Below are 25,559 nucleotides of genomic sequence, written 5' to 3'. Positions count from 1 at the left end.
CCTCGGGGGGGGGGGGCAGGTGTGGACCCTCCTGAGAGCTTTAGGGGACACAAGGCCATCTGACCAAAGCCATACAGCACTGACCGCAAACGCAAATGTCTCAGGAATGTGAGTGAATAAAGCAGCCTGGTGGGAGACACTTGGGAGTGGTGCGGACTGGGGCAGCCAGTGAGCCTGGGCCTCCATCCGAGCGGGCAGCTACTACTCAGCCCTTGCCCAGAGTTCCTATTCAAGACAAGCTGGGAAGTCCCATTTTAATGTGAAACCACTAGATTTCTCAATGTTGGCAATGGCTTCAAAGTTTTAAAAAGTCCCAGACAGGCCAAATGAAACGCAGCTGAGAACCAGCACTGGCCCAGGAGCACAGGTTCACACGCCATGCCCCACGTGTACATCTACACCAAGAAAAGTGTGTAGTGCAGGCCGGGTTGGAGGGGATGGCAGGTATCCCAAGGCTCTCTGAAGTTGGGAGCTAAGCTGGTCCCCCAAAGCTCACAAATGTGAATCAGGAGGGCAGAGCGTTTTCCTGGAATATTCCAAGGCACGGGATTTTTCTGGACTAGTCTGGCCCTTGACACTGCCCTCCCCCCAACCAAGGGCCAACATCAGCAGCACTCAGGCCCCACCCACGGACGGTGAGGCCCAAACTCCCACCCCATCCCACTCCTCCAGTACTGTGGGGCCTTGGACAGACTCACTTCCCTTTCCCGTGTCTCAGTCCCCTCATCTAAAATGTGGAGAAGCTGGCCCAGGGACACTCACCTACCCCCAAAGCCTTCATGGCTCAAAGGACCCCAGAACTCAGATTCGGCATTAGAGATTGTACTTAGGAGGCTCTCAGGGGACTGTGTGTGGCCTGCCCAAGAGTTTTTTAAATTGGGATTAGCTACCAACAATAACACATTGAGAGATTTCACCTAAAAAAAAACCAGATTTCCAGTTACCCTTGAAAAACCTGAAACTCTGGCAGACAGGGGGCAGGTCATAGGGGTCGAGCCTTCCCACCAACCCTCACTTTCCCTACCCACCCACCGCCACCTCTCCACCTCTCCAGGTCTCCGCAAGCTGTGCTGTCTGCCTTTTGGGTTTAAACACTGCCCTTCTGTCGCCCGCCTGCTGTGCCTCAGTACCTCCAGGCGGCCAATCTAGGTATCCGGGCTTGAAACTCTTGGTCTCAATATTCTCTTGCTTTTACGAAAAAGAGGGACCCGCACAGAGTCATATGGCAAACTAGTGGCACAGCAGACGGGAGCGCGGGACCCCGTCCTCCTTGGTCGGGAGGTGGAGGAATGAGTATCAGGCGGCGGGCGAAATGACCCCTTTAGCGGAGAGAGGAGGCGGGTCTCTATCGGCCCCGCCCCGCCCCGCCCCACGGGGGAGAGGCCCCGCCCCCAGCCCTTAAACCGCGACCCGCCTCCCGCGAGCTGACTCCGCAGCCCAAGCCCGGGGCGGGGAGACACGAACGCGGCTGCCTCGGGACCCCGGATCCCAGGACCCCACCGGGCCGGCCGGCCCGCCCCGCCCGGCTCCTGCTGCTGCCGCCGCCGCCCGGTGAGTGTCTGCCGGAACGGGGCGCTGCGGGCACACACGGGGGACGCCGTGGGGCGGGCTATGCGAAGCGCCGATCACGCGCGCGAACTACCCCCGTCGCGCGCACAGGCACTCAGGACAGACACGCCACCCCCAGCCCCGCACAATCACCCGGACTGACCTGGGCCCAGGGCGGAGGGGCCCCATGCACCCCCTGTCCGCGCCTGACTCGCCCCCTCCTCGGGCAGCCCGGGACTGCCCCACGGCCGGGCCGCGGGCGCGCGCGTACAAGGCTCACCGGCCGGTAGCCGGCAGGGCTCTGAGCAGACAAAATAAACACCCCCTCCCTCGCTTCCTCCTCCCACGGCTGGGCCCTCCGGCATGACCAGTTTTATGAATCAAACCCCTTTGAGGGGATAGCCAAGCCATGGTCTTGGTTACTTTTACCTCCTGGAGTGGGACAGTCTGGTTCTGGGCCTGGAGCCCCTGTGCAGATCTGTAGATTGGCCGCCTGGAGGTACTGAGGGCCCTTGTCACCATACCTGGGGCCCACAGGTATGCAGCTTTGGGGAGAACTGGGGGTGGCCAGGAGGTATCCAATGCCCCGTGGGGAGCAGGGAACAGATCTTGGCTGGTGGGGGCCCTTCCTTTTCCAGATATTAGGGTGCCCCATCTCTGCCTCTGCCAATGACAGGGCTTTGCTTGGGCTATGAACCCAATGGCTGGGAGCCAGCTTAGTCCTTTGTGTCCCTGGGCTGGCAGCTCTGGGGCCTGAGGGCTGCTGAGGTCCCCTGTGGTCACTAGCAGGCCGGGCGTTTGGTGCCAACCATTCTGCCTTGCCCCCATTCGTTAAAGATTACCACACCAGGGTCACTGACTGCCTCTCCTGCTGGGGCCCAGGGGTGGAGTCTACAAGGTGGGAAGGAGGGAAAGGCCCCGAGGGTCCCCGTGTCTCCCTGCTTGCCTTTCGCACCAAGGGCAGGTGAGGTTCTGGAAGAGGCACCAGGACCCAGAGCCCTCCTCTCCAGGGCAAGAGCTTATGGGGCTGGGACACTGTACTAAATTTCAAAGATTCCTTCCTGCTAGGCTGGAGTTTGGGTGTTGAAGGCAAAGAAGGGTAGCTGGGTGGGTGCCCCAGAGGGCAGTGAAGTCCAATATGGGCCCAGCTGTTGGCAAAGCCCAAGAGGGATAATGCAGGCGTGAGGGGGGAAGGGAGAATAGTCCCCTGAGTTGGCTGTCTTCTCCCAGGGGAATCAACCCCCGGAGCTTCTGTAAACAGAGTGTCAGAGGCAGGAAGAGGGCTCTGGTAATGTGCAGCCCAGCTGGATTCCCTCCAGACCATTATCTGGCCCAGGGAAGGAGGATGAGCACACACGTGCCAGACAGGGGGCCCGGGCACTGGCTGTCCCCACCTCCCCCAGCTGCATACTGAAACAGCTACTCTGGGACCTGGGGGTCCGGAAGGTCAGATGTGGCCAGTGGGGGACTGGTGTCGCAGCGCATCTGCTGGGACTCTGAAAATAAGGGAGGGGACGTGAACACGACTAGACCCTCAGATACTGCCCAGACCTGGGCTCTCCCTCGGAAGCCTCTGTGGCAGGCAGGGAGATGCCCTGGGCAGGGTCCACGGTTTCTGGTTCCCATTCCTGACACCCTCATTCCCCACAGCCCTGGGGGAGCTGGAGCAAGTCCCAAGTAAAGAGGGTTGAGTCCTCATGGGGTCTTATAAGTGGACCCCTCCCCTGAGCTGGACAGGTCCTGGGAAAAGGAAAGTGGGGTCTCAGCTGCCCCCAGGAGGCAGCTCCCACCTCAGAAAGCCAGCCAGCCAGTCCCCCTTGGAGACCAGAGAGAAGGCTGGGTGAGCCTGTCCCACAGAAGCATCCCTGACCATCTACAGGCCCTGCGCTCTCGGGAAGGGCAGCAATGCCACTGAAGGCGGTTAGTGGCCCTTCTGTAGCCCCCCTCAGCTCCCCTTAGAGTCCCTCCCTGAGCCAGGGAGCCCAAGGCTCTACGCTGCCAAGAAAACCAGCTCCCCTCACTGCTGTGGAATTTGCAAGAGTTCTTGGAGAAGGGGGAGGGAAGCAGGGAGTGTGTGTGTGTGTGTGTGTGTGTGTGTGTGTGTGAGAGAGAGCACGGCCCAGTGGGCGTGTGTCTGGCGTGGGCATGTGTTTGCGCGCGCGTGACTGGAACAGGGCTGTGTTTGGGGGCGGGCTGGGGTGCTGCAGGAGTCTGAGTGCACCGCAGGCAGACAGGGGCTCAGCCTTCCTCCTTTTATCGGTTTCCACATTCCAGAGTCAGCCGGATTGCTTTCCTTCAGCTGGCTGGGCCGCCTGGCTGGCCAGGCCCTTAGGCCTCCCCCACTTTTCCTCATTCCAGCCTCCCTGGGTATGAGGAGGCTGAAGCAGGCTCCCTTGAGCCTCCTTGGTTTTGGGGGATAGAGACAGGCAAGGGGCCAGTTCTCCAGGTTGGGGACGGTCCCCCCAACCAGTCTCCTCCAGGGGAATGCAATAAGGCTGACATTCCTCTGCGGCTGCCTGAGAGATTTAATTAAAGAGGGAGGAGAGAGCTGGCCTGCACTGAGAAGGGGCTGGGGCTGAGGCGGTCACTGGGGCCCCTACTGGCCCTGGGCCTGGCTGGGCAGCGGTAAGAACTGAGAGACCCAGGTTGGGGACCCGGGTTGTGGCTTCCCTGAACAGCTCACAGACCCCAGGAGGGGCCAGTTTTGCCGCAAGGGAACCGAGGACCCCGGGCATGGCAAGAGTGAGAAGGGCAAAGATCCCTTCGGGGCCACTTCCTTCTCGGTCCCAGACAACCTGGGCCCAGCTGGCTTGGGCTGGTGGCCTCCCTTGGTGACTAAGGTCTTCCTCTGGCAAATCCAGGGTTAATTGCTGGGTTAGGGCCTTACTTGATGGATGCTTGGCCCTGGGTGGGGACAGGACAGCTAGGAGGCCCTGCGTCTGACTGAGCCCAGCCCCTGTGGCATCACACCCGCGCGTGCCGATGGTGGCATCTGGACTGGCCCATTTCTAGTTGGGCCACAGCCACCAAATAGCTCCCGGGGAAGCAGGTGTCCTCTCCCAACAGAGTGGCACCTCTTCCGACTGAGATGACATATCTCGCCGCCCTGAGGGCCCACTTGGGCAGAATGGCTTTAGTCACCAGTCTCCCAGTCCTGGGCTGACAGGTCTGGTGGCTGCCAAGTCACCCACGGTGCCACTGAAGGCACCCATTTGGGGCCAGGCAGCTCCTGCCTGGGAGGAAGTAGAAGGGGAGAAAAGGGCCCAGCTTCTGCTCTTTTGGCCACGCCCAACCAGCCACACCTGCCGGCGACCTGGACCCCTCCTTGGACATCCAGACCGTCCCCCCTTTGCTGTCTTCTGCCCCAGGGTCTGAGCCCTGAAGGGCAGACTCACTGAAGGAGCTTCTCCAAAATGCAGCTCGGCCTGGGCCTTATCCCAGAAATTCTTATTAAACTGGCAAGGATTGGAGAGGCCCCTCAGGAACTTCCCGAAGCTTCCCGGGAGATTCTGATGTGTACCTGGGGTTGAGAAACCCCTGGGGTTAAAGGTGGGAGACACAAAGACAGCGAGGGAAGGGAACTGGACGAGGTCACAAAGTGGGGCCTTGGGCTTCACGTGCAGAATGAGCGGAGCCGGCTGCAGCGGAAGGTAGAGTAAAGGAGAGGAGCGGAGACCGGTAGGGACTCCCGGCTTCGCGACAGGACCAGACTGTGGTCCCCACCCTCACCTTGTCCCCTTCCTCTGAGAGCCCAGGACGGAGACCCCAATCTCTCTGCTCGGCTGTGCCCCAGGAGTGGGGAGATGGGCGGACCCGGCCTCGGCTCTGAGTCTCCTCAGACACGTCAGCGAAACCGGAGCCAGCCATCCTGGCCGCCGGCATGGTCCCCGCCTGCCTGGGGGGGGGGGGGGGGGGTTGGCAGACTCCTGGGCTGGGCTGCTGCCAGGCCTGGCCGGCAGGCCTTAGCCCGAGAGATGGGGGGGGCGGCACTGGGAGCCAAAGGCTCAGAGCCTCAGGGTCAGACCTGCAGCACCGGACCCCTGCACCCACGCCAGTGTCTGGCACAGGAAGGGGCTGTGCTGGCCTCGTCTGTCTGACCCTATGTCCCCAGCAGCCAGGCGTGTGGCCTTCCCCAGGAGCAGTGAGATGCGCAGTCTTGGCTCTGAGGTGGTCCCCCAGATGCCTGGGTCCCCCTCACTCACTAGCACCTGCCTGACCCAGGGCCCGTGTGTGACTGGGCACCTCCAGATGTCCCCCACACTCAGACGTGGGTGGGGGCCCCAGGGTCCCACTGTGAGCTGAAGAGGGGTTCCTTACTCATAGAGCCTCTCGCTCTGCTCCCTTCCCCTATTCCCAGGTCATACGCTGAGGGGGGCCGGCCAAAGCACAGTTCACGCCCCCCGCTCTCTTCCAGAACCAAATACACCCCTCATCAGGCTGTTCTCTCCAGCTCCTACTCTCCCACACCAAGGATGAAGGCCAGCCTCCACGTGGAGGCCTCGCCCTGGGCTCAGGGGGCCTCCTGTCTGGGCAGAAAGTGGCACGAAGCCCCTCCCGCACCATGCCACCCTCCCCCCGTGTGTGCGAAGGCAGGGCTCCGGTTTTACGGGTAACACCTTCAGTAGCTGATGTTGACTGAGCACTCAGCACGCGCTCCGAGTACAAACCAAACAACCCAGCGATCAGACATTATACCCGGGAACCACCCCCTCCCCCCACCCCCAGCCCTTCCAGCCAGAAGGGAGGTGAAGGGCCGAGGCACGACTGTCATGCAGCCAGGCAGGGATCGCAGGCAGTGGGACCTCAAGAAGCCCCATCCCAGCAACTGTCCCCTGGAGGGCAGCACTGCCAGCAGCAGGAGCCTGGGCCTCAGTTTCCTGCCTCTTCCCGCCACACCACGGTGGGCCAGGCCAAGGCGAGGAGGCTGCAGGGGGCAAGTGGAAGAGAGATGAGCTGGACCCTTCGCCCTCCTACTCCCACTGCCCCCGGGGCCCCAGGGCTGCCTCCAGGAGTCTCTGCACACCCTTTGCAGAGGGAGAGGTCCCACCTCCCCGCCCCGGGTCAGCAGATCAGATATCAGAGCCCAGGCCCCTGGTCCTTCAGGACTGCTGGAGCTGCAGCAGCCAGGCCAGCCGTGAGCTCCATGAGACACCACACCCCCGGTGCACACACACAGCAGAACGGGCCCAGGCAGGCGGAATCGCTCCCAGAACTTGTTAAAAGAACTCCCCCACTTAAAAACAAACAGAACGACACAACGCTACAAGCCCAGGTGCTCAGAACAACTCCGGAGAGTGAGGCAGGACTAGTGAGAAACTGAGGCCCAGAATCGGAAAGGGACATGGGAAGCTATTTAGGGGCCAAAATTCAGGACTCTATGTCCTGTTGCCCTGCGGCACCCTGTCCCATGGCTTCGGGGGGACCTTCGGGGCCTTCGGGGAGCTTTGTGATCTGCTCTTGGTGCCAGGAGAGCCCACAGCAGAGCCCCGGAGCTGCCGGCACCCGGCTTCTCATTTGCCAAAGCCCCAGTGCTGACTCCTTGCTCGGGCCCAGGTGCTCACCCCGGCATCCCAGCAGGTGGGAAGCGGGTTAGCTGCTGCCTGCTGGGGTCTCCCCGGCCCAGGATGATGCCAGTCGCTCTTTCTCTGACCCAGCCCCTGCTCCCCACGGACTCAGCCAGATGGCCACCCTGTGGCTGGACAGACCTACAGCTTCCCCAAGATGACTTAATGTATTAAAGTCATGGAGCGAAGCCCAGAGCCCACACATCAGTCCCTCCTCAGTGTAGAGTGGGGAACGCCCCCCAGCACGCACCCTGGGCCCCCAAGGGCCACGCGGGGCTGTTCAGTTTTAAGCGCTCCCAGTCCTAGAATGTGTCAACTCTGAAACGCCTGGGGAGACAGTGGAGAAAGCGAGGTTCTGAGAGAAAGCCACTGCCTGTGGCCTCAGAACTGCGACGCCCCCGGGCCCAGGCTGCCTGGAGTGTTAACTCCTAACTATGACCTTATACATAGCCCAGGGGGAGCCAAAGCCGCAGGGGTGGCCACGTGTAGGGTCCCCTCCTGCCCTGGAGCCTGGCTGCACCCTTCTTGACCCTGCCTGCCCCGCTGGGAGGCTGATTCAGGGGGAGGCGGCTCACCCCACATGTGGATGTGGAGGGTGGGGGGCGCTCACTGCCCACATCTGGAGGCCAGGCCACACCCGCTGCCTTCTGAGTCAGTGAGGGTGGAGTGGGTCTCCCTGCGGGAGAAGGCCGGGTGTGGTGCACGCAGCCCCCTTGGGGTGGTGCCGGCAGGGCTGGAGGGGCACAAAGCCTTCCAGGTCCTGGTCTTAGCTTCCCTCTGACATTCAGTTAGAGGCTCTGCCCCACCGTTCACTCAGCAAAGATGAGCTAAGCATGCTCTGGGACACAAGGGAGCAGACAGGAGTGACAGAAGGGGAAGGGACACCCGCTGGGGGTCGGGGTGCCCTCCCTGGCTGGCCTCTGAAGGGTGGTCATCAGTGAACGAGTGAGGGGCAGGGGGTCATAGGCCTGCTTCCCTGGCAAAGGGGACCCTGCAGGCGGGCAGGGCTGTGCAGGCCCAACCTGGGTAACAGGCCTTGACCTCGAGCTGGTCTCCCTGCTGACTTGTCTCATCTCTCCTGGGACCACCTGCCCGTCCTCTGCCTCACACTTCAAGGGGCCTGTGTTCCTGGGGGAGGAGCCTGAGGGATGGCAACCGGGCAGAACACAGGCTCGGCCGAGGGGGCCGTGTTACCTGCCACAGCCTGACGGCCTGATGGCTGGCAGGCATGGGGGAAGGGGAGGCTGGGCCCCAGCACAAAAGGCCCTTGTGTGAGCAGAAGACGCCTGGAGAGGAGGAGTGCCGGCCTCTTGGGGACTCTAGGGGCCTGGAGAGTGGGGACTGCTGCTGGGGTGGCCCCTGGGCTCCCCCAGGAGCCTGAAAGGGGGCCTCACACTGTGGCCCCATTCTGTCTTAAGCAGTTCCAGCTACAAGCTGGAGTCCCAAGCAGCGGAGGGAGCCGCCCCCACATCAGCAGGGCAGGACCATCACAGGCTGCGGGCCCAGCTGCACCTGGACATGGTTAAGGACCTAGGCTCCGGCTCAGATTTCCTTGCAGTGGGAAGGCAGCAAGTCACTACACCTCCTGGAACCCCCTTCTCTTCTGTCCCCTGGGAGCAGTGAGAATAGTTTCCACCTGCCATGGCTGTGCGGGGCACCCCACGAGAGGACTGGAAATGCTCAGGGAGCTTGCATGGGGGAAGAGCTGCTGCCCCTTCTTCTCAGTACTCAGGCCAGAGTGGACCCCAAGAAACGGTAGACGAACCAGTCTGCACAGAGTTTCCAGCCCCAACACTGTCTCTGGGGCCACCCCATACCCAGTGTCCCTCAGCGTGCCCCCTGGGTGAGCCTAGGGAGGCCAGGATACCCCACCTCTGAATCTGTCATCACACCTCCGAGATGGGGATCTGAAGACCAGGGCTCCCTGCCTCCCTGCCCCCCACCCCACAGGGGGACACCTGCCAATGGCTCAGGCCCTCCTCTGCCCCCTCCCTTGGAACATTCCCCCTAGCCACATCCTGGAGGGGCCCTCAGCTCCCATACTGGGCAGGTCTGACTTCACAAGTGGAAAAACACCGATCCCATAGTTTCCATGTGAAGTCTTCCCGCTGCCGTCTCCGCACTCAGAGGACACAGAGCGTGGCGGCAGGGGCCGGCGGCCCGGGGCAGGCAGCTTCTCTGCTTACGCGCTGGCTGCCCGCCCCTTCTCTCGTGGACGCTTCGGGGAGGGGCTGCTGCTCTAAGACCCATGGGGCTCCCTCCTTGCCCGGCCACCTCAGTGGAGATTTGCGGGGGGGGGGGGGGGGGGTGGATGGGACCTGAAGGGAGGGCAAAGAGCCTGATGCTTTCAGACCACGTGTTCTCTCTGAGCTGCAGAGGCAAGAGGCCCGGAGTGAAGGAGATGGCAGCTTTTGTGGCCACTGAGTGTTTGGGGGCCGGCCTCTGTCTGCACGCATCAGCCCACTGAGCCCCGGCGACAGCACAGGAAGTAGCAACTGATAGCGTAACGAAGTCATGTGAGGGCTCAAAGTCACTCGGTGAGGGGGCCGATGGGGCTGGGACAAGAACAGGGCCAGGGCACTGGGGACCTGACTCATAACTACTGTGCGCTCTTGGACTTGGGGGCAGGGAGTTCCCTTCTTGGTCCTTCCCTGGCGTGGCTGTCCCCTGGGCCCCTGACTCATGGTCTCCTGCCTCCCCCCCCGCCAGGAACCAGAAGATGTGCTCCAGAATCCCCCTACGCCTGCTGTTGCCGCTGCTGCTGCTGCTGGCCCCGGAGCCCGGGGTGCAGGGCTGCCCATCCGGCTGCCAGTGCAACCAGCCACAGACGGTGTTCTGCACCGCCCGGCAGGGAACCACTGTGCCCCGCGACGTGCCACCTGACACAGCGGGCCTGTACATCTTCGAGAACGGCATCACCACACTCGACGCAGGCAGCTTTGCCAGCCTGCCGGGGCTGCAGCTCCTGGACCTGTCGCAGAACCAAATCGCCAGCCTGCCCGGCGGGGTCTTTCAGCCGCTCGCCAACCTCAGCAACCTGGACCTGACGGCCAACAGGCTTCGCGAGATCACCAACGAGACCTTCCGTGGTCTGCGGCGCCTGGAGCGCCTCTACCTGGGCAAGAACCGTATCCGCCACATCCAGCCCGGGGCCTTTGACACGCTCGATGGCCTCCTGGAGCTCAAGCTGCAGGACAACGACCTGCGGGCCTTGCCCCCGCTGCACCTGCCGCGCCTGCTGCTGCTTGACCTCAGTCACAACAGCCTCCCGACGCTGGAGCCCGGCACCCTGGACACGGCCAACGTGGAGGCGCTGCGGCTGGCCGGCCTGGGGCTGCGGCGGCTGGACGAGGGGCTCTTCAGCCGCTTGCGCAACCTCCACGACCTGGACGTGTCTGACAACCAGCTGGAGCGCGTCCCACCCGCCATCCGGGGCCTGCGGGGCCTGACGCGCCTGCGGCTGGCGGGCAACACCCGCATTGCCCAGCTGCGGCCCGAGGGCCTGGCCGGCCTGGTGGCCTTGCAGGAGCTGGACCTGAGCAACCTGAGCCTGCAGGCCCTCCCGCACGAGCTGTCAGGCCTCTTCCCCCGCCTGCGGCTCCTGGCAGCTGCCCGCAACCCCTTCAACTGCGTCTGCCCCCTAAGCTGGTTTGGGCCTTGGCTACGGGACAGCCACGTGGTACTGACCAGTCCGGAGGAGACACGCTGCCACTTCCCGCCCAAGAATGCCGGCCGACTGCTCCTAGACCTCGAGTATGCAGACTTTGGCTGCCCGGCCACCACCACCACAGCCACGGCGCCCACCACAAAGCCTGCGGTGTGGGGGCCCACGTTCTCCCCTTCCAGTCCGGCCCCCACCTGGCTCAACCCCACGGAGCTGGTCACCGAGGCCCCCAGCCTGCCCCCTGCGGCCCCGCCCACGGTGCGGCCTCCACCCCGGCCCCAGGACTGCCCTGCCTCCATTTGTCTCAACGGGGGCACCTGCCATCTGGGGGTGCAGGGGCACCTGGAGTGCCTGTGCCCTGAGCTCTTCGTGGGCCTGTACTGCGAGAGCCGCGTGCGGCAGGGGCCCCCGGCCAGCCCCGCCCCGGCCACGCTGCAGCCGCCGCAGCCCCCTGCCCTGGGCATCGAGCCAGCCAGCCCCACCTCCCTGCGCGTGGGGCTGCAGCGCTACCTGCAGGGCGGCGCCCTGCAGCTCAGAAGTCTCCGCCTCACCTATCGCAACCTGTCGGGCCCCGACAAGCGGCCGGTGACACTGCGCCTGCCCGCTTCCCTTGCCGAGTACACGGTCACCCAGCTGCGGCCCAACGCCACCTACTCCATCTGCGTCAGGCCTCTGGGCGTCGGGCGAGTGCCCGAGGGCGAAGAGGCCTGTGGGGAGGCCCGCACACCCCCCGCCAGCCGCTCCAACCACGCGCCTGTCACCCAGGCCCGGGAGGGCAACCTGCCGCTCCTCATCGCACCGGCCCTGGCGGCCGTGCTCCTGGCTGCGCTGGCGGCCGTGGGGGCGGCCTACTGCGTGCGGCGGGGGCGGGCGGCGGCGGCCGTGGGGCACGGCAAATCACAGCTGGGGCCCGGCGCTGGGCCCCTGGAGCTGGAGGGCGTGAAGGCCCCCTTGGAGCCCGGCCCCAAGGCGACTGAGGTCGGCGGGGAGGCCCCACCCAGCGGGCCCGAGTGTGAGGTGCCACTCATGGGCTACGCCGGGCCCAGCCCCCAGGGTCCCCTCCCCGCCAAGCCCTACATCTAAGCTCCGGGAGCGACGAAGCTGCGAGGCCGGGCTGTCAGCCCCGCTGGGACCCGCCGGCGCCCTCCTGCGGCCAGACCGAGGAAGTTCTCAGATCCCTACCAGGGGGACACAGCAGGGTGGGCACTGTTGTGACCACAGCGAGACCCCGCCCCTCCGTCTCCTCATCCATGAGATCCTGGGACCCAGGTGACCACCTCGAAGGTGCCCCCAGCCTGCCGTGCCTACGAGGGGGGCGTCTGCCCTGTCCTCTGCAACGTACAACCCCTGGGGAAAGGCGGGGCATGCCCTGCCGTGTGCTGGTAACACAGGCCTGGGGCTGCCAGGGCCCCCCTCCCAGGGAGACTCTGGGGCCAGTGAAGGAAGCCCCCAGAAAGACAGCAGAGGGAGAGCGGGGCTGGGGATGGGGCGTAGGGTCAGCCTCAGCCCCAAGGAGCAAAGGAACAAAAGAAACTGGAAGGACAGACACTTTAGGAACATGTTTTGCTTTGGTTTTTAAAAAATATATTTATAAGAGATTCTTTCCCATTTATTCTGGGAAAATGTTTTTCAAACTCAGAGACAAGGACTTTGGTTTTTGTAAGACAAACAATGATATGAAGGCCTTTTGTACGAAAAATAAAAGATAAAGTGAGTCTGTTTCTCTGGCGTAGCCCAGGGTACCTGGGCTGGGTGGAGGGAGTGTGGGGGTGCGAGGTGGGCATAAAGGGGTGACTCTCTTTGGGGGAAGCTGGGGGCCAGGATCCCTCCCCCAGTGGGCACCAGGCCCTGATCAGCAATCCTTGGGCTTGGGAGGGCTTCCTGACCATGTCAGGAAGGGTGGCCCTTCCAGGTACCCTGCCCTGGGCTGTGTCTGCCCAGCCTCAGCAAGAGCGCCTGGTGCAGCCTCTCAGCTGAGACTGGGATGCAGGTGGGAGCAGGGCTGGGAGCTGGGCAGCCTCTAACCTCGGAGAAGAGGGACACGGGGGCCCCCACCCAGGCCCAGTGGTCTGCCCGCATGAACTGTAGTGCTCCTGGGAAACGGGAAGGCTCGTGGCAGATAAAGGCCAAGAGGGTCCCCCAGGAGCCCTCCTTGGGGAAGGGCCTGATAGACATTTCATGGCCGACCTTCATCTGTGATGGGTATACCTAGAACTGCGTCCTGCAGGCCCCCACAGACAGTGGTGGGCCAGGCAGAGCACACAGCCCAGCCTCCCCCTGCAGTTCAGACACCCTTCTGTGTGGGCTCAGGCTAGGAAACCCTGCTCCCGGCTTCTTGGTCCAACAGCAAAGAGGGGTCTTAGTGGAGGGGCAGCACAGATTCTGAATGACAGGAACCATCTGGTGAGTGGGGAGGCTGTTAGGGGCAGGTGGCCCAGGGATGGGACCAAAGGTCTGAGGCTGGCTTGCAAAGGCCTGATGGCCTTGTGATGCCCCTTTACTCTCTGCACTTGGGATGTGCCAGGCTTTCCAGAAACCCCGGAAGTGGGAGTGTTTTCCAGGAAGGCCATGGACTGTGTGGGGGCAGGGCCGGGGATGCAGGACTGCAGCTCTGGCCTGGACTGGGTGCCGGGAGTTGGGGACCAAGAGCGGTAGCACAGCACCTTCTCCCATGACCCTGAGACGGGAGGCAAAGGGGGCCCTGGGGCCACAGAGAGGCGTGGCGAGCACTGAGCAAGCCTCCTGGAGGCCCCCTCCTGGGTTCCCTCTGTGGGTCACTGCCCCTGGGCCCGACCAGCCTCGCCCTGCACGGAAGGCGGCTGCTCAGCCAGGCCTGGGGAGCAGGCCCTGTGGCTCAGGGCATTGATGTCAGCCCGAGTCAGGCCCAGCCACGCGAGGCTCTGGATTCAATTAGCGGCTGCTGAGGGTTCTGGCACGGGAAGGGAGGAGGTAGGCGGTGGGTCGTGGCGGACAGAGGATGGTGGCAGTGAGCCTGGGTGGGGCCCCTTCTTCCTGAGGCAGCGGCGGGCCAGGTGGATTTCCTGTGAGCCTGGGTCCCATTAGGGGAGCGGCTATGGCAAGGCCTGCCCTCCCCCTCGGCAGCCCTGTCAAAGGGGCCATTGTGGGCCTGTGGGCTGCTGCTGAACACAGCACTGGCTGTTGCATAAATGTTTTCATTGCAAAGCCAAACCTGGCCTAGTGGGATGGCAGGGGGTGGGGTGGGGAGGCGGGACCCAAAGATGGGCTGAACGCTCACTCCAGCCCTGAAAGGGTATCTGGGGTGTCCCATCGGATCAGGGGCTGGGGGAGTGGAGGGAGGCCCAGGGGCTGAGTGGAGACCAAGCCAAGATGCAACCCTTATGCAGGGCAATCCCAGTGGCCCCAGGCCAGGGTCCAGGGACAGATGTGGGGAGATGCCAGTGGGATTGTTGGGTCCTTGCTGCCGCAGGCCCTGTGCCACTCGGACTCCCATTAACGCCCAGCAAATGCCCTGCAGAGAGAATCACCGGCTGGGAGAGGTGAGCCGGCACCTTGCTCAGGGCAGGCGGGACGGGATCCCGACAAAGGCACCCTGGCCCAGCCCCAGGGCTGCCAGCCATGCGGGGCCTCCAGGAGATGGGTGGGGCCGCCACGAAGGGCATAAGCTCTCGGGTGTGAAGCCCCAGAGACTGAACCCCAGCCTCCACCCTGCGCGGACTGGCTGCTGCGGTGACCTCAAGAGACAATGAACTTCTCCGGCCTCAGACGCCTCTTGTGGATCACGAGGAGATATGTCCCCCTCTGCCTGGCGCCTGGGATGGGTTCAGCTGACCTTTCACCCACCCAGAAGCAACGCCCCGAGACAGCGTTTTTGTGCCTCCCAGTCTACAACGGGAGCTGCTCCTTCAGGGTCATGCCCGCCCTGCCACTTACCCTCCCACCTCCACCCTGCCAGGAGCTTGGCTTCACGGACGGGCCCCTGATGCCCTGCTCTTCCAACCAGGGCATGTCTCCTCGGAGTGAGCCTTGCTCCGCGGACCATGGGGATGAGCAGGGACGAGGACATGGTTGGGAGCAGGGGCGAGGACACGGTTGGGAGCCATAACAGAAGCCTCTGGGAGGGCGGGGCCCTGGGGGCCCCCTGGGAGATGACAGGGAGAGGTGTGTGTGCCGGATCCCCGGCCCCCTCTAGCTTTTAAAAGAACACTCCCTGTTCTGCTCAAATTGAGAGGGAAAATCTGTAAAACAGAGAAGAAATTGAAGGGGTGCAGTGGAACTCCATGGCTGTCCCCGCATCCGACACCGGGCATGCTTCCCATCTACAGTCCAGATCACTAAGCAGGGCTGACACCCAGGGGAGCCCGAGGGGTTCCGCCACCACACGGGGCTGGAGAGTCCCCACTCCCCTGCCAAGGGTGTGGCCTGGCAGGGCAGGGGCCAGGCCTGGGGGATGGAGGGGGCGGGACATGGGTCTGGCCACCCATCTGGGAGTGATTTGAGAAATTCCAGGCCCTGCTGGCCCTGCGAAGCTATTCTTAACTGCTGTAATTACAGGGTCAGCCTTGGCCAGTGGCACCGTGGGGTCTGGGCATCGTTAACTCCTCCAGGGGCCACGCTGGGGATGAGCGGGGGCTGCTCCGCGGGGGAGGGGGACCCATCAGGGGCCAGGGGAGGAGCCTGGAAGGCAGGAAGTGGTGGGAGGAGGAGCACTTGATGGCTCACCCTGGGTCCCCTCTCCCGGGCTGGGCCAGCTCCCTCCTTTTGCGGGGGAGCCGGGTAGGGAAGAGATGGCCTGGCCCGGGGAGGTGTGGGGGATAAGATACTGGCAGCACCAGATCCAGGGGCTCTTATTCCTTTAATGCAGGGGCCCCTGGTGACTGCCCCCTCCAAATCCCCAGGGCCCAGAGTAAGCAGAGGCCTTGCACTCTGTGGTTCGAAAGCACTGGATCTCACTCAGCTTTGCCTTCCTCATCTGCAAAATGAGCCTCACCAGCCCCCCAACCTCTCCTGGGGTTGTAAGAAGTGATGGGAGTGGAGGGTCACCGCCACCGTTAGCCCTTCTCTGGCAGACGCCCTGGCAAGAATTCTTATGGCAGTCAGGCTTCTCTGCCCCCAAACATGGTCCACGCGACTCCCGGGGCTTGGACAGATCACTACGCCTTCTGTGACTCAGTTTCTCCAGCCATGAAACGGAAGGGGAAAGGGCTGGACAGACAGCCAAGAATGAAAACCCTCTCCTGGCTCTGACCTTCATAGGTCCCTGCCTGGGGAGCAGGTGGGGTCCCAGAAAGCCCCTCCAACACTCGTGACTGAGCAGGGCAGAGGCTTCTGAAAAGGAACCAGGCCCCCGGCTCCTCCTACCCCAGCCAGGCTGGTCCCCCACTCCCAGCGCCTGTTTTCTCAGCTGTGATATGGAGAGTCATCGCTGACAGCCTCCTGTGCCTAAGCCACAGGGAGCCCAGGCCCCCTGCAGAGAGCTGGCTTGGCCAGTCCCCACGGCTTCATCACAGACCCCCCTGTGCGCACTTCCAGGAGGATGGAAAACTGAGGGGCACTTGCAGTCCCAAGCCGCTTGGGCACACCCGCCCCCCACCACACCCACAACCACCAGAGACAGGCGTGCGGCCAGGGCTGAGGACGTTCCATAAAGCCTGTCAGTCCAAGGCCTGCCACCTTCTGTCCCTTGTGCCTCCAAGCTTGCCAGCCCGTCTGTCCCCATGTCACCCCATGTCCACCCTGCCATCTCCTGAAGCTTCAGTCTCCTTGACCCTCGGCACCACCAAAACGGCCCCAGCAAAATCAAATACGTTCCCACGCTTCCCACCCATGTGTCTGCCAGGTCACGGTCCCTGCCCCGACACTCTGAAAGCCTGCATGAGCAAGGGCCCCTGCTGCGGCCGGGGACTGGGTGGGATGGGGTCAGGAAGTCCCTCTGCTCGGGCAGAGTGGCCTTGCCCCCACAGGCCTGCTGGGAGCCTCGAAGGGCCACGACCGGGTTTCTTCTGCAAGACCTCGCAGACGAGCTCGAGCACCCCGACCACTCTGGTGATGAGCCCCTCACTGACAAGGTCTGGGCCGGGCCAGGCTGTGCCACCTGCTCAGGCCCTTCCACTCCACAGGTGACCTTGCCACGGTACGGCAGAGGCCCTCACCCCGAGTGTCCACTACAGGCCTCAAGACATCATTCACGCCCTTGACCCTCCCGCGAGCCCAGCCCCAGCGTGCCAGCTGCTCCTACCCGGGCGACGTGTCCAGGCTGAGGGAGGCGAGGGCGCTGGAGAAGTGCCGGGTGTCCCAGAGCTTCACTTCCCGCTCCCGCATCTGCATGGAGGGGGCAAAGAGGGGCTCAGAAGGGCCCATCCCTCAGCCCCCTGGGCTTCCTGGGAAGCCAGCACCTCGGGACACAGCCTGGCACAAGGGTACTTGGCCCAGAGCAGTGCTTGGAGGGTGGGGGGGATGAGTCATGCCAGGGAGGGAGAGTTTGGGTTTTCATGTCCTGCCCCTTTAAGGACCCCTAGGTGACAAGGGACAAGGGGGCGGTTCTGTCCATGGACTCCTGGGAGTGGGGGGGAGGCTGCCACAGTTCCCAGGGTCAGGCTTAGCTATTGCGAATGGAATCTGCCAGTTTTCAGCAGCTGGAGGTCCCCTGGGGCTCCGAGACCCGGCCGCACACAGGGCCGTATATGGACAGGCCTAGAGCTGGCTGGACACCCCCCACCTCCCAGTGGGCCTCATCCCTACCCTCTGGGTGTGGGTGCCCTGCCCATCTGGGAGGAGCCCTACCTGGTTGAAGCCAGTGGACACAAGTTGCTCCTGGGTGCCGGTCCACGCCAGCCGACCATCCTTGCTGTTCCTGTGGGCCTCCGTGCTCTGGAGGAGACACAAGATGGCGCTGCGCCTCTGGGGCCTCCCGGGGTGGGCCACCTGCCTGAGAGCCCCACGGAGGGCAGGAGGGGCCAGGGTGGTGAGCCCCAGCAACTGGGGCACGGGGAAGCCTAGCATCACGACAGGATGGCTGAGGACAGCACTGCACCCAGATGGCTAACCTGGCACCATGCTTGGGCTCAGTGCCCCTCCTCCAAAGGGGACAGTAGGGGCTACCTGGCCACAGGGTCAGGGCTCAGGGTAGCTGCACACCCTTGTCCTTCCAGGAAGCCCAGAGGAGGGACTCAGCTGCCAGTCACCATCCCCAAGTTCTGGGGATCCCCATGCTTTCGGAGACCCTCATTTCCTCATTTGTGAGTGGGGCTCATGTTCGCAGGGCTCGCCAAGGACCGACTGACACCACATGCGAGAGGGACCGGCTGACTACAGATCAGGGGAGTATGAGCATCACGGCCACCTCCTGACTGCCAGGGCCTGGGGAGAGGGCCTGGTGCCAAGCTCTAGGGAATGGTCCCCGGAGAGGGCAGATAAGTGCCCCTCCTCACTTTCCCCCAGTGCGGGAGCTGCCAGCAGGAAGGCTTCCTGAGCCCAGGGAGAAGAGGCAAGTTCATACCATAGGCGGCCTTGTCCCCAGGGCCCGGGGCGGGGGGGTGTGTGTTCAAGGAGCAGAGGGGGCCCAGAGGAAATGCAAACAGCTCCCTCCCAGTCACCTCGGCCCCTGGAGCCTGAGACCAAAGACCCTGTTGCCAAAAATAGCTCACCCCAAACTGTGGCCAGCTTCCTCCAAGCTTCCCACGATCTCCTTGGGAATGAATGAGGGAGGGAGGTAGCCTGGGAGGAGCTGGCCCAGCGTCCCCTCCCCAGCCCGCGGAGGCGGACCCCAGCGTGGGAGACCCTGGAATGGCGCATGTTGTCCGAGGGGCTTTTCTCACTGCTCCCTTCCCCACTCGGCAGCCAGCACAGGAAGTCAGGGCTGCAGCCTGAGAACCAGGGCCTCACACCCCTCTCCACATCCGAGGGGCTGTGGGGCCAGACTAGGTCAGCCATGCCCGACACCCGAGAGTCAGGGCTGTCACACGGGCCCTCCCTTTCACTGGGGTGCAAATATCCCAGGTGCACAGCAAACCGGACGGCCGGCAAAGCGTCGGGCGTCACTCCTTGATGCACCAGACTTGTGAGGTCTCCCCAGGCCAAGCTCCATGCTAGGGGCGGCGGTGGGCCGGCCGGGTGGTTCTCGGATGCTTCTCTGATGGATGGTCACGTCGTTGGGTGACGCGGGGCTGCTCATTCATAATACGAATGTTCGAGCAGCATACTCCACTAGGCACTGGGGACATGTGAAAGTAGAAAGGGTCCCCCGCCTCACTGAACACACAAGCTGAGAGACAGAGCTGAACCAAACAGGAATCCCTATGTCCCTGCACGTTATTGTAAGTGCCGGGAAGTGAAGGTTAGGGGCCGCGGCTCTGGGTGCAAAGCTGCCTGGTGACTGATGGCCTCCTCCCAGCATGACGGCTCTAGGCCTCCGTGCCTGTTCCCTCAGCTGGAGAAGGAGCCGGGGAACAGGACCACCCTCAGAGAGCTGCTGCAGGAAGGGTTAACGCTGGTGAACGCCCGGGGGCTTGTCTGGCACATACCCCGTATGCATTTTCTTAGAAAGCCTGATAACGGAGTACAATAAAAGTATAATAGAGGGAAGGAAATTAAGGTGACATGTGAGCGAAGGCAGGAAGGATCAGCAGGCGTGAGCCAGGCAAGGGGGCCAGCACCTGTGATGATGGGGACCTGGGCGAGCGAAGAGGCCGGCGCCACTGCGGGGGGCAAGAGGCAAGGGAAGGAGGTGCCCCCAAGCCTGCAGGGCGTGCGGGCTGCAACGGAGCATTTTTCATTCAGAAGCACAGGTCAGGGACGGAATCGACCTTGGCCTGTCTCCCATCTTCCTATTTTACACATGGAGAAACCAGAGGCTCAAGGAGAAGACACCTGCCTCAAGTCACCTAATAAGACAGCTGTCAGCTCTCTGAGCCCCTGCCCCCTGTGGGCTGGGTGACTGTTCCGTGTCTGTGTGACAGGGACCTGAGGTGACAACAGATGAGGAGACTGAGCAGCAGGTAGAAGCCAGCAGAGCTGGGACCAGGAGGGGCCCCGGGTCTCAGCTGCCTCCCAGCACACACCCCTGGGCTCACACGAGGGGACCCAAGCTGCCCACAGGGTGGTTGATGGGCAGGGCACTGGTGTCTGAGGACAGCGAAGGCACCAAGGAAGCTGAGATGAGGCTGGAGCTTAGCCTGGGCCCAGCATGCCCGCTGTCGGCACACTTGGCTCAGTGTGCCCGGGAGCCACAGGAAGCCCCACGGAATGGGGCTGGGTTGGCCTGGGGCTGGGCTGGCCGCTGACCACCTTCTCCTTCCTCTGTCCCCAGATCATTAAAATGATTTGTATTTTAAAACTGGTAAGTTCTTCTTCCCTGACCTCAGTGGGACTCAGGGAGGAGGAGCCCTCTCTCCAGATGCCCAAATTCTCATTCTCCTGAGCAGAGGAGAGGTCTGGCTGGAACTCGGGCAGTCTGCCACCCCGAAGTCCCAGCTCTGTGACAGGAGGCTCTAGGGGAAACCGCCGGTGGTAATCCCCAAGGCCTCCAAGCCAGGCCTTGGGCTTTCCCCCCTCACAGGGGTGGCCTTTGTCCCAACAAGCAGCAGGGCACCCTGCCCAGGGAGAAGCCCCTCGGTCCCCTCCTGTCTCCCCCACACCTGGCCCCAAGAAGGGAACAGGAGGTGCTGACTGCCCAGCACAGGGGCGCCAGGAGCAGGCACATACCCGGCATTCCAGCTGCGGTACAGCCAAGTCCCCCCTCTGTCGCCAAGGCAACGTTTGCTGTATGGGGCAGGGCAGCTGGAGGAGCAGTGTAGGGCCCCTGGGGACCTTCTCTGGTGTAAGACCCCCCACCACCCACCTATGCCCCTCCTCGGCCAGGCTCAGGTCTACCAGCCCACGCCAGAGGTCAGAGGGCTGATTCCAGGGCCCTCCTGCCCCGAGGCCGGTGCTGAAGCCTCGCAGCTCTCTGGACGCCCCTTTGGCCGCAGGCAGCTCCATCCCTGGCACACCCATGGCTTCAGGCCTTGGCCGCCCCCACCCAGGCTCCCGACAGTGAAGGGGTTGCAGCGTCCAACAGATGAGCCCGCCTAGGCTGCCCTGGTGTGCCCCTAGGACAGAAATGACCAAAGGGCCAGCTTTATAGGACAATCGTGAACGTGGAAAAAGATTGTGTGTGCCAAGGGCTCGGGGTATAATAAATGGTCATAAATGCAATCTAGATACAAGGTGGGGGATGGGGGAACAGGAGAGAGTTGCCCAAGCATCTCCCAACCCAAGCTCAGGTCACCCGGGGCCCAAAAACGACAGCAGGGGGAGGACTCCCCAGGGCGCCCCACCCAGCTTCCAGGCTGTGGTGACAGCCCCTAGTGCATCCTCCCTCGACCCCCCTCAGCAGCACCCCCCTCTCTAGTGGGGAAGGAGGATCTCAAAAGAAGGCACTCCCAGAAGGTCTCTCCCCTGAGCGGGCCCCTCAGCTCACACCGACCCTGGCCGCCAGCAGCGGTTTTCCTAATAGAAGCCAGGTGTGGGCCAGATGCCCTGGGCGGAAGTGGGGGGCAGGGCCACGAGGAGGGCAGCATTCCAGGCCCCGCTGCCCCCGCACCAGCACCAGCGGCAGAGCCCAGGCAGCATCCCAGCAGCTGGGAGGGGGGTAGGAGCCACCCACGCTCTTCCCAGGTCTCCTTGGCCCAGAAGCCCCATTCAGGGGGGCTCCCTCCTGAACCAGATCCTCTCCCCCTTCTTCTAGAAACTTGGAGCCCTTTGGACGGCAGCCACTCGGTCTCCACCTCGGCACCATCACTGTCTATCCCCCCACCGCTTGCTGGAGGAGGCGGCAAGAAAGGAAGAAAATGTTCAGGCCAGTTGGGGCAAGAATGGGGTACCATGCGTGGTGCCCCAGGGCCCTGAGAAAGCTGGACGTGGAGGGCCTCAACCTCCCTCCTTCAACCTGGGATGCCCCCTTCCGGGCAGAGGCTTGGAGGTCAAACACGGAAAACTCCAGTGGGACGCACTGCTCACACCACAGTCCTGGGACGCGGACAGCCACCACCACCAGCCACAGGGCCAAGCTCCCCGGGAAGCAAGGCCACGGTGGGCTGGAATGGGGGCGGGGGGTGCTGAAACCACGCCTGCCAGGCTTGGTCAATACAGGACCTCCTTTTGGTCTTCGGCCGGTCAGAAACGGAACCAACTGGGTTATCGTGGGCAAAAACTCGCTGTGGCCTGCGCGACGGGGATCCCATGTGTGCGTGCGCACAGGCACATGCTAAAGGTATGGGGGCAAGGCCCCGCACCCCTCACGACTGCTGATCAGGGTTAGGCTGGTGAATGACCCTTGACCCCAGGTGGGGAACAAGTCCTAGAGATGGAGACAGGGTGTCTGGGACGGGCCTGGGTTTCGCTGGGGAGCTCTCCCCCTGATCTTAACCTTCCTCAGGAAAGAAGCCTCCTCACCTTCAAGAAAAATTTTTCAAAACTGTAAACCTGCTTATCTCACTTTCTGCTTAAAACTCTCTTAACGGCTTCCCACAGCCCCAGTGACAGGCCCTTCACCGCATGCCTGGTACTGAGCTGATGTCGAATGAATGAATGACTGATTCCCCAGTGGCTCAGTGGCTGTAGCATGAACCCAGAACACATCACCCACTCAGCACTCAAAAGGCCCCAGGCATCCCGCCCCAAGCACCATCACCAACACAAACCAAACATGCTCAGTGCCTAGGTCCCAGGACAGACCCCAAGTACAGAATGAAGGTCCCCGGGCTGTGGGGCTGGAAGGGTACGGGGTGGGCGGCTGTGTCTTTCTGGTTCCTCCAAGGCTGGCCTCTGCCAATTGCGCCAGGATGAGCAGGGGGGCATGAGGGTCTCAAGGAAGGAGAGGAAGCTGGAGTCTCAGATTAGCTTCCTAAAGCCACAGGACGCCTCCACTGAAGGCTGTGGACAGCCAGGCTGCGCCCCTCCCTGTGATCCAAGCCAGGTCCTCCCAGGACCCAAAACATGCTTCCCAGAAAGAGCTTCCGGTAGCAGGAGCCCACCCCAGGTGACCCCTACACACCCATCGGGCCTGGGCCAGGGGCCTGGGGTGTGGCAGAATCTCTGCTAAGAGGCCGAGCCTGCCCCTACCTATACCTGCTGGAGCCCCCAGGGCCTCAGCCCAGCCCCCCACCCACACAACTCACCTGGGAGGCCCCTGGCTTTGTTCTGGGGTCAAAGATCCGCAGCTGCTTGTCCTGGAAAAGGAGAGAGGAGTAAATAGAGAGTGTACTTGGGACAGGCAGGGTCCTTAGAGACCAGCCTCTCTCCCCTACCCACAGGCTCTGATGGCCCCACCTCCTAGTACACAGGGTTGCCCTCACGCCCCAGGGGACCCCTCCCCAGCCTGGCTCCTCCTTCTCACTGCAGGGGGCAGGCCCCCTTTCCTGCCCCAGTTCACCCACACCAGAGAACTCAGACACAGGAGTTCACATTTGCTGAGCCCCTACAATGCGCCAGGCCTACTACACGCCTGCTCTCTCCCCATCTTTCCGGCCACCTTCTGAGGTGGTGCTATCCCCGTGACCCCGTCACAGATGGAGCAAACGAGGCCCAGAACCAAACTCCAGGCTACCGGCTGGTAAATGCCTGGTCAGCTCGGCCCAGAGGAGCACAAAAGATGATGTCATTTCTACACCTAAAGAACTTGGTGACTAACCAGGATAGCGAGCTTACACATCCCAACCGTCACTCGGCATACAGCTACTGACTCAGATTACCTGAGACTGGAAACAGGAATAGGTCAGACATACATATATATATATATATACACCAAATGAAGTGCCCATACCGTGCATAAGGACTCTATTCCATGGAGTAGTGGGTGTGCCTGTGCAGACATGTACATGCATAAAGGACTGAGGGAGAAAGGGAGCAGAATTTACATCCACTGACTACTTACAAGCTTGGCCATGACCAATTGTTAAGTGCTACAAGGAAGGTGGAGAATAACGCGGATGGTGTGATTCTGCTGTGGCAAAAGTAAACAAAGATCTCTATTTGACCACATTCCTGTAGCTTTTGCAAGTCTGCTGAGCAAGGAGAAAGGTCTTGAACAGCACGGGTTGTGTGTTAGTGCTGGGGACAGGGAAGGTGGGGGATGATCAGCTTTTCTTCTTTTCATCTTAGCACAGTTCCACTTTGCTGCATTCAGCGTGGACTCGTATTTTCATATTTTGAAAACAACAACCCAGCAAGGAACAATCGGAATTTGACATGAAAAACACAATACCACTTACACCGGCACGAAAAAATGCGAAATGCTTCGCTATAAATCTAACAAAATACGTATGAGATCTATGGGGAAGGATATTACAAACCTCTGATGAAAAGAATCAAAGAACTAAATAAACACAGAGAGAGTCCATGTCCGTGGATAGGGATATAATCAATAATAATAATCAGTAACGTCAAAATGTCCATTCATCCCAAGTTGATCTACAGATTCAACGAAATCCCAGTGAAAACTCCACCAAGTTATTTTGTGGTTATGGACAAACGGATTCTAAAGTGTATACAGACAGGCAGAAGATGCACGGCCAACACAATACTGAAGGAGAAGACCAAGTCGAAGGACGGATGGGGCCCGACTTTATTCTAAAGCTCTGTTAACCAAGACAGTGTGGTGCTGGCGTAAGGGCAAGTGCTCAAAGGAAGAGAACAGACAGCCCAGACCCAGAACCCCACAAATACAATCAGCTGATATTTGACAAAGAAGTAAAGGCAATACATTTGAGAAAGGACGGTCTTCTCAACAAATGGTACTAGAAAAATTGCACGTCTCCATCCAAAAGGATGAATCCACACAGAGACTTTACATCTTTTACAGAAGTCAACTCGAAAGGGATCACAGACCTACCTGTAAAATACAAACCTATAAAAAGCTCTAGGAGATAATACAGGAGGAACTCTGGGTGACTCTGGATTTAGCAAGGACGATTTATTTACTTTTACTTCACTTTCTTTCCTTTTTCTTTTTTTAAAGCTTTTTTTTTTTTGAGAGAGAGAGGGAGAAAGAAAGAGTGCGTGCAAGCTGGGGGAGGGGCAGAAGGGGACCGACAGGGAGGTGGAATGAATCTCAGGCAGACTCCGCACTGAGCGGAGTAGAACCTGACATGGGACTCCGTCTTCCAACCCTGAGATCACGACCTGAACTGAAACCAAGAACTGGACACTCAACCAACAGAGCCACCCAGGAGGTGTCCCTGGCAAGAACTTTTAATTTTCTTAATTTTTTTTTTAAGATTTTATTTATTTATTTGACAGACAGAGATCACAAGTAGGCAGAGAGGCAGGCAGAGAGAGAGGAGGAAGCAGGCTCCCTGCTGAGCAGAAAGCCTGATGTGGGGCTCGATCCCAGGACCCTGGGATCATGACCTGAGCCGAAGGCAGAGGCTTTAACCCATTGAGCCACCCAGGCGCCCCAATTTTCTTAATTTTTAATTTTAAAAAATATTTTATTTATTTATTTGAGAGAGAGAGAATGAGAGAGAGCACAAAAGGGGAGGGTCAGAGGGAGAAGCAGGCTCCCTGCTGAGCAGGGCGCCTGATGTGGGATTGGATCCCGGGACTCCAGGATCATGACCTGAGCCGAAGACAGTCTCTTAACCAAGTGAGCCACCCAGGCGCCTGGCAAGGACTTTTTAGATACAACATTGAAAGTATGACCTGTGAAAGCTAAAACTGGATTTCATTAAAATCTTACACGTCTGGTCTACAGAGACACTGTTAAAACAATGCAAAGACAAGCCACAGACTGGGAGAAAATATTTGCAGGCACGTATCTGAGAGAA

General features: G+C 61.3%; 2 protein-coding genes across 4 annotated transcripts in view; one reads left to right on the top strand and one right to left on the bottom strand.

Moving 5' to 3' along the window:
• The window catches only part of CORO7 (coronin 7), a 54,966-nt gene that overhangs the window by 11,083 nt on the left and 18,324 nt on the right, over positions 1-25,559 (bottom strand). For both annotated transcript variants that reach the window (XM_045993860.1, XM_045993861.1), the window contains exons 7-9: positions 22,914-22,964; positions 17,539-17,625; positions 16,994-17,076 (exon numbers count right to left, since the gene is read on the bottom strand). In XM_045993860.1, the coding sequence (XP_045849816.1) occupies positions 16,994-17,076; positions 17,539-17,625; positions 22,914-22,964 (221 nt within the window). The remainder of the gene's footprint in view (positions 1-16,993; positions 17,077-17,538; positions 17,626-22,913; positions 22,965-25,559) is intronic.
• VASN (vasorin) lies at positions 1,395-16,976 on the top strand. 2 transcript variants are annotated; one of them, XR_006816720.1, is made up of 3 exons: positions 1,395-1,551; positions 9,822-13,934; positions 14,357-14,367. XR_006816720.1 is itself a non-coding variant. In XM_045993862.1 (2 exons), the coding sequence occupies exon 2, from the start codon at positions 9,832-9,834 to the stop codon at positions 11,857-11,859; it is 2,028 nt and encodes a 675-aa protein (XP_045849818.1). In that variant the 5' UTR covers positions 1,395-1,551; positions 9,822-9,831; the 3' UTR covers positions 11,860-16,976. The 2 variants fall into 2 exon arrangements, 1 of the variants encoding a protein (XP_045849818.1); XM_045993862.1 differs by having other exon boundaries at positions 9,822-16,976.

The sequence above is a fragment of the Meles meles genome, chromosome 21 (genome assembly GCF_922984935.1).
Source record: "Meles meles chromosome 21, mMelMel3.1 paternal haplotype, whole genome shotgun sequence".
Lineage (NCBI taxonomy): Eukaryota > Metazoa > Chordata > Mammalia > Carnivora > Mustelidae > Meles > Meles meles.
This window is presented reverse-complemented; position numbering and strand designations above follow the sequence as displayed.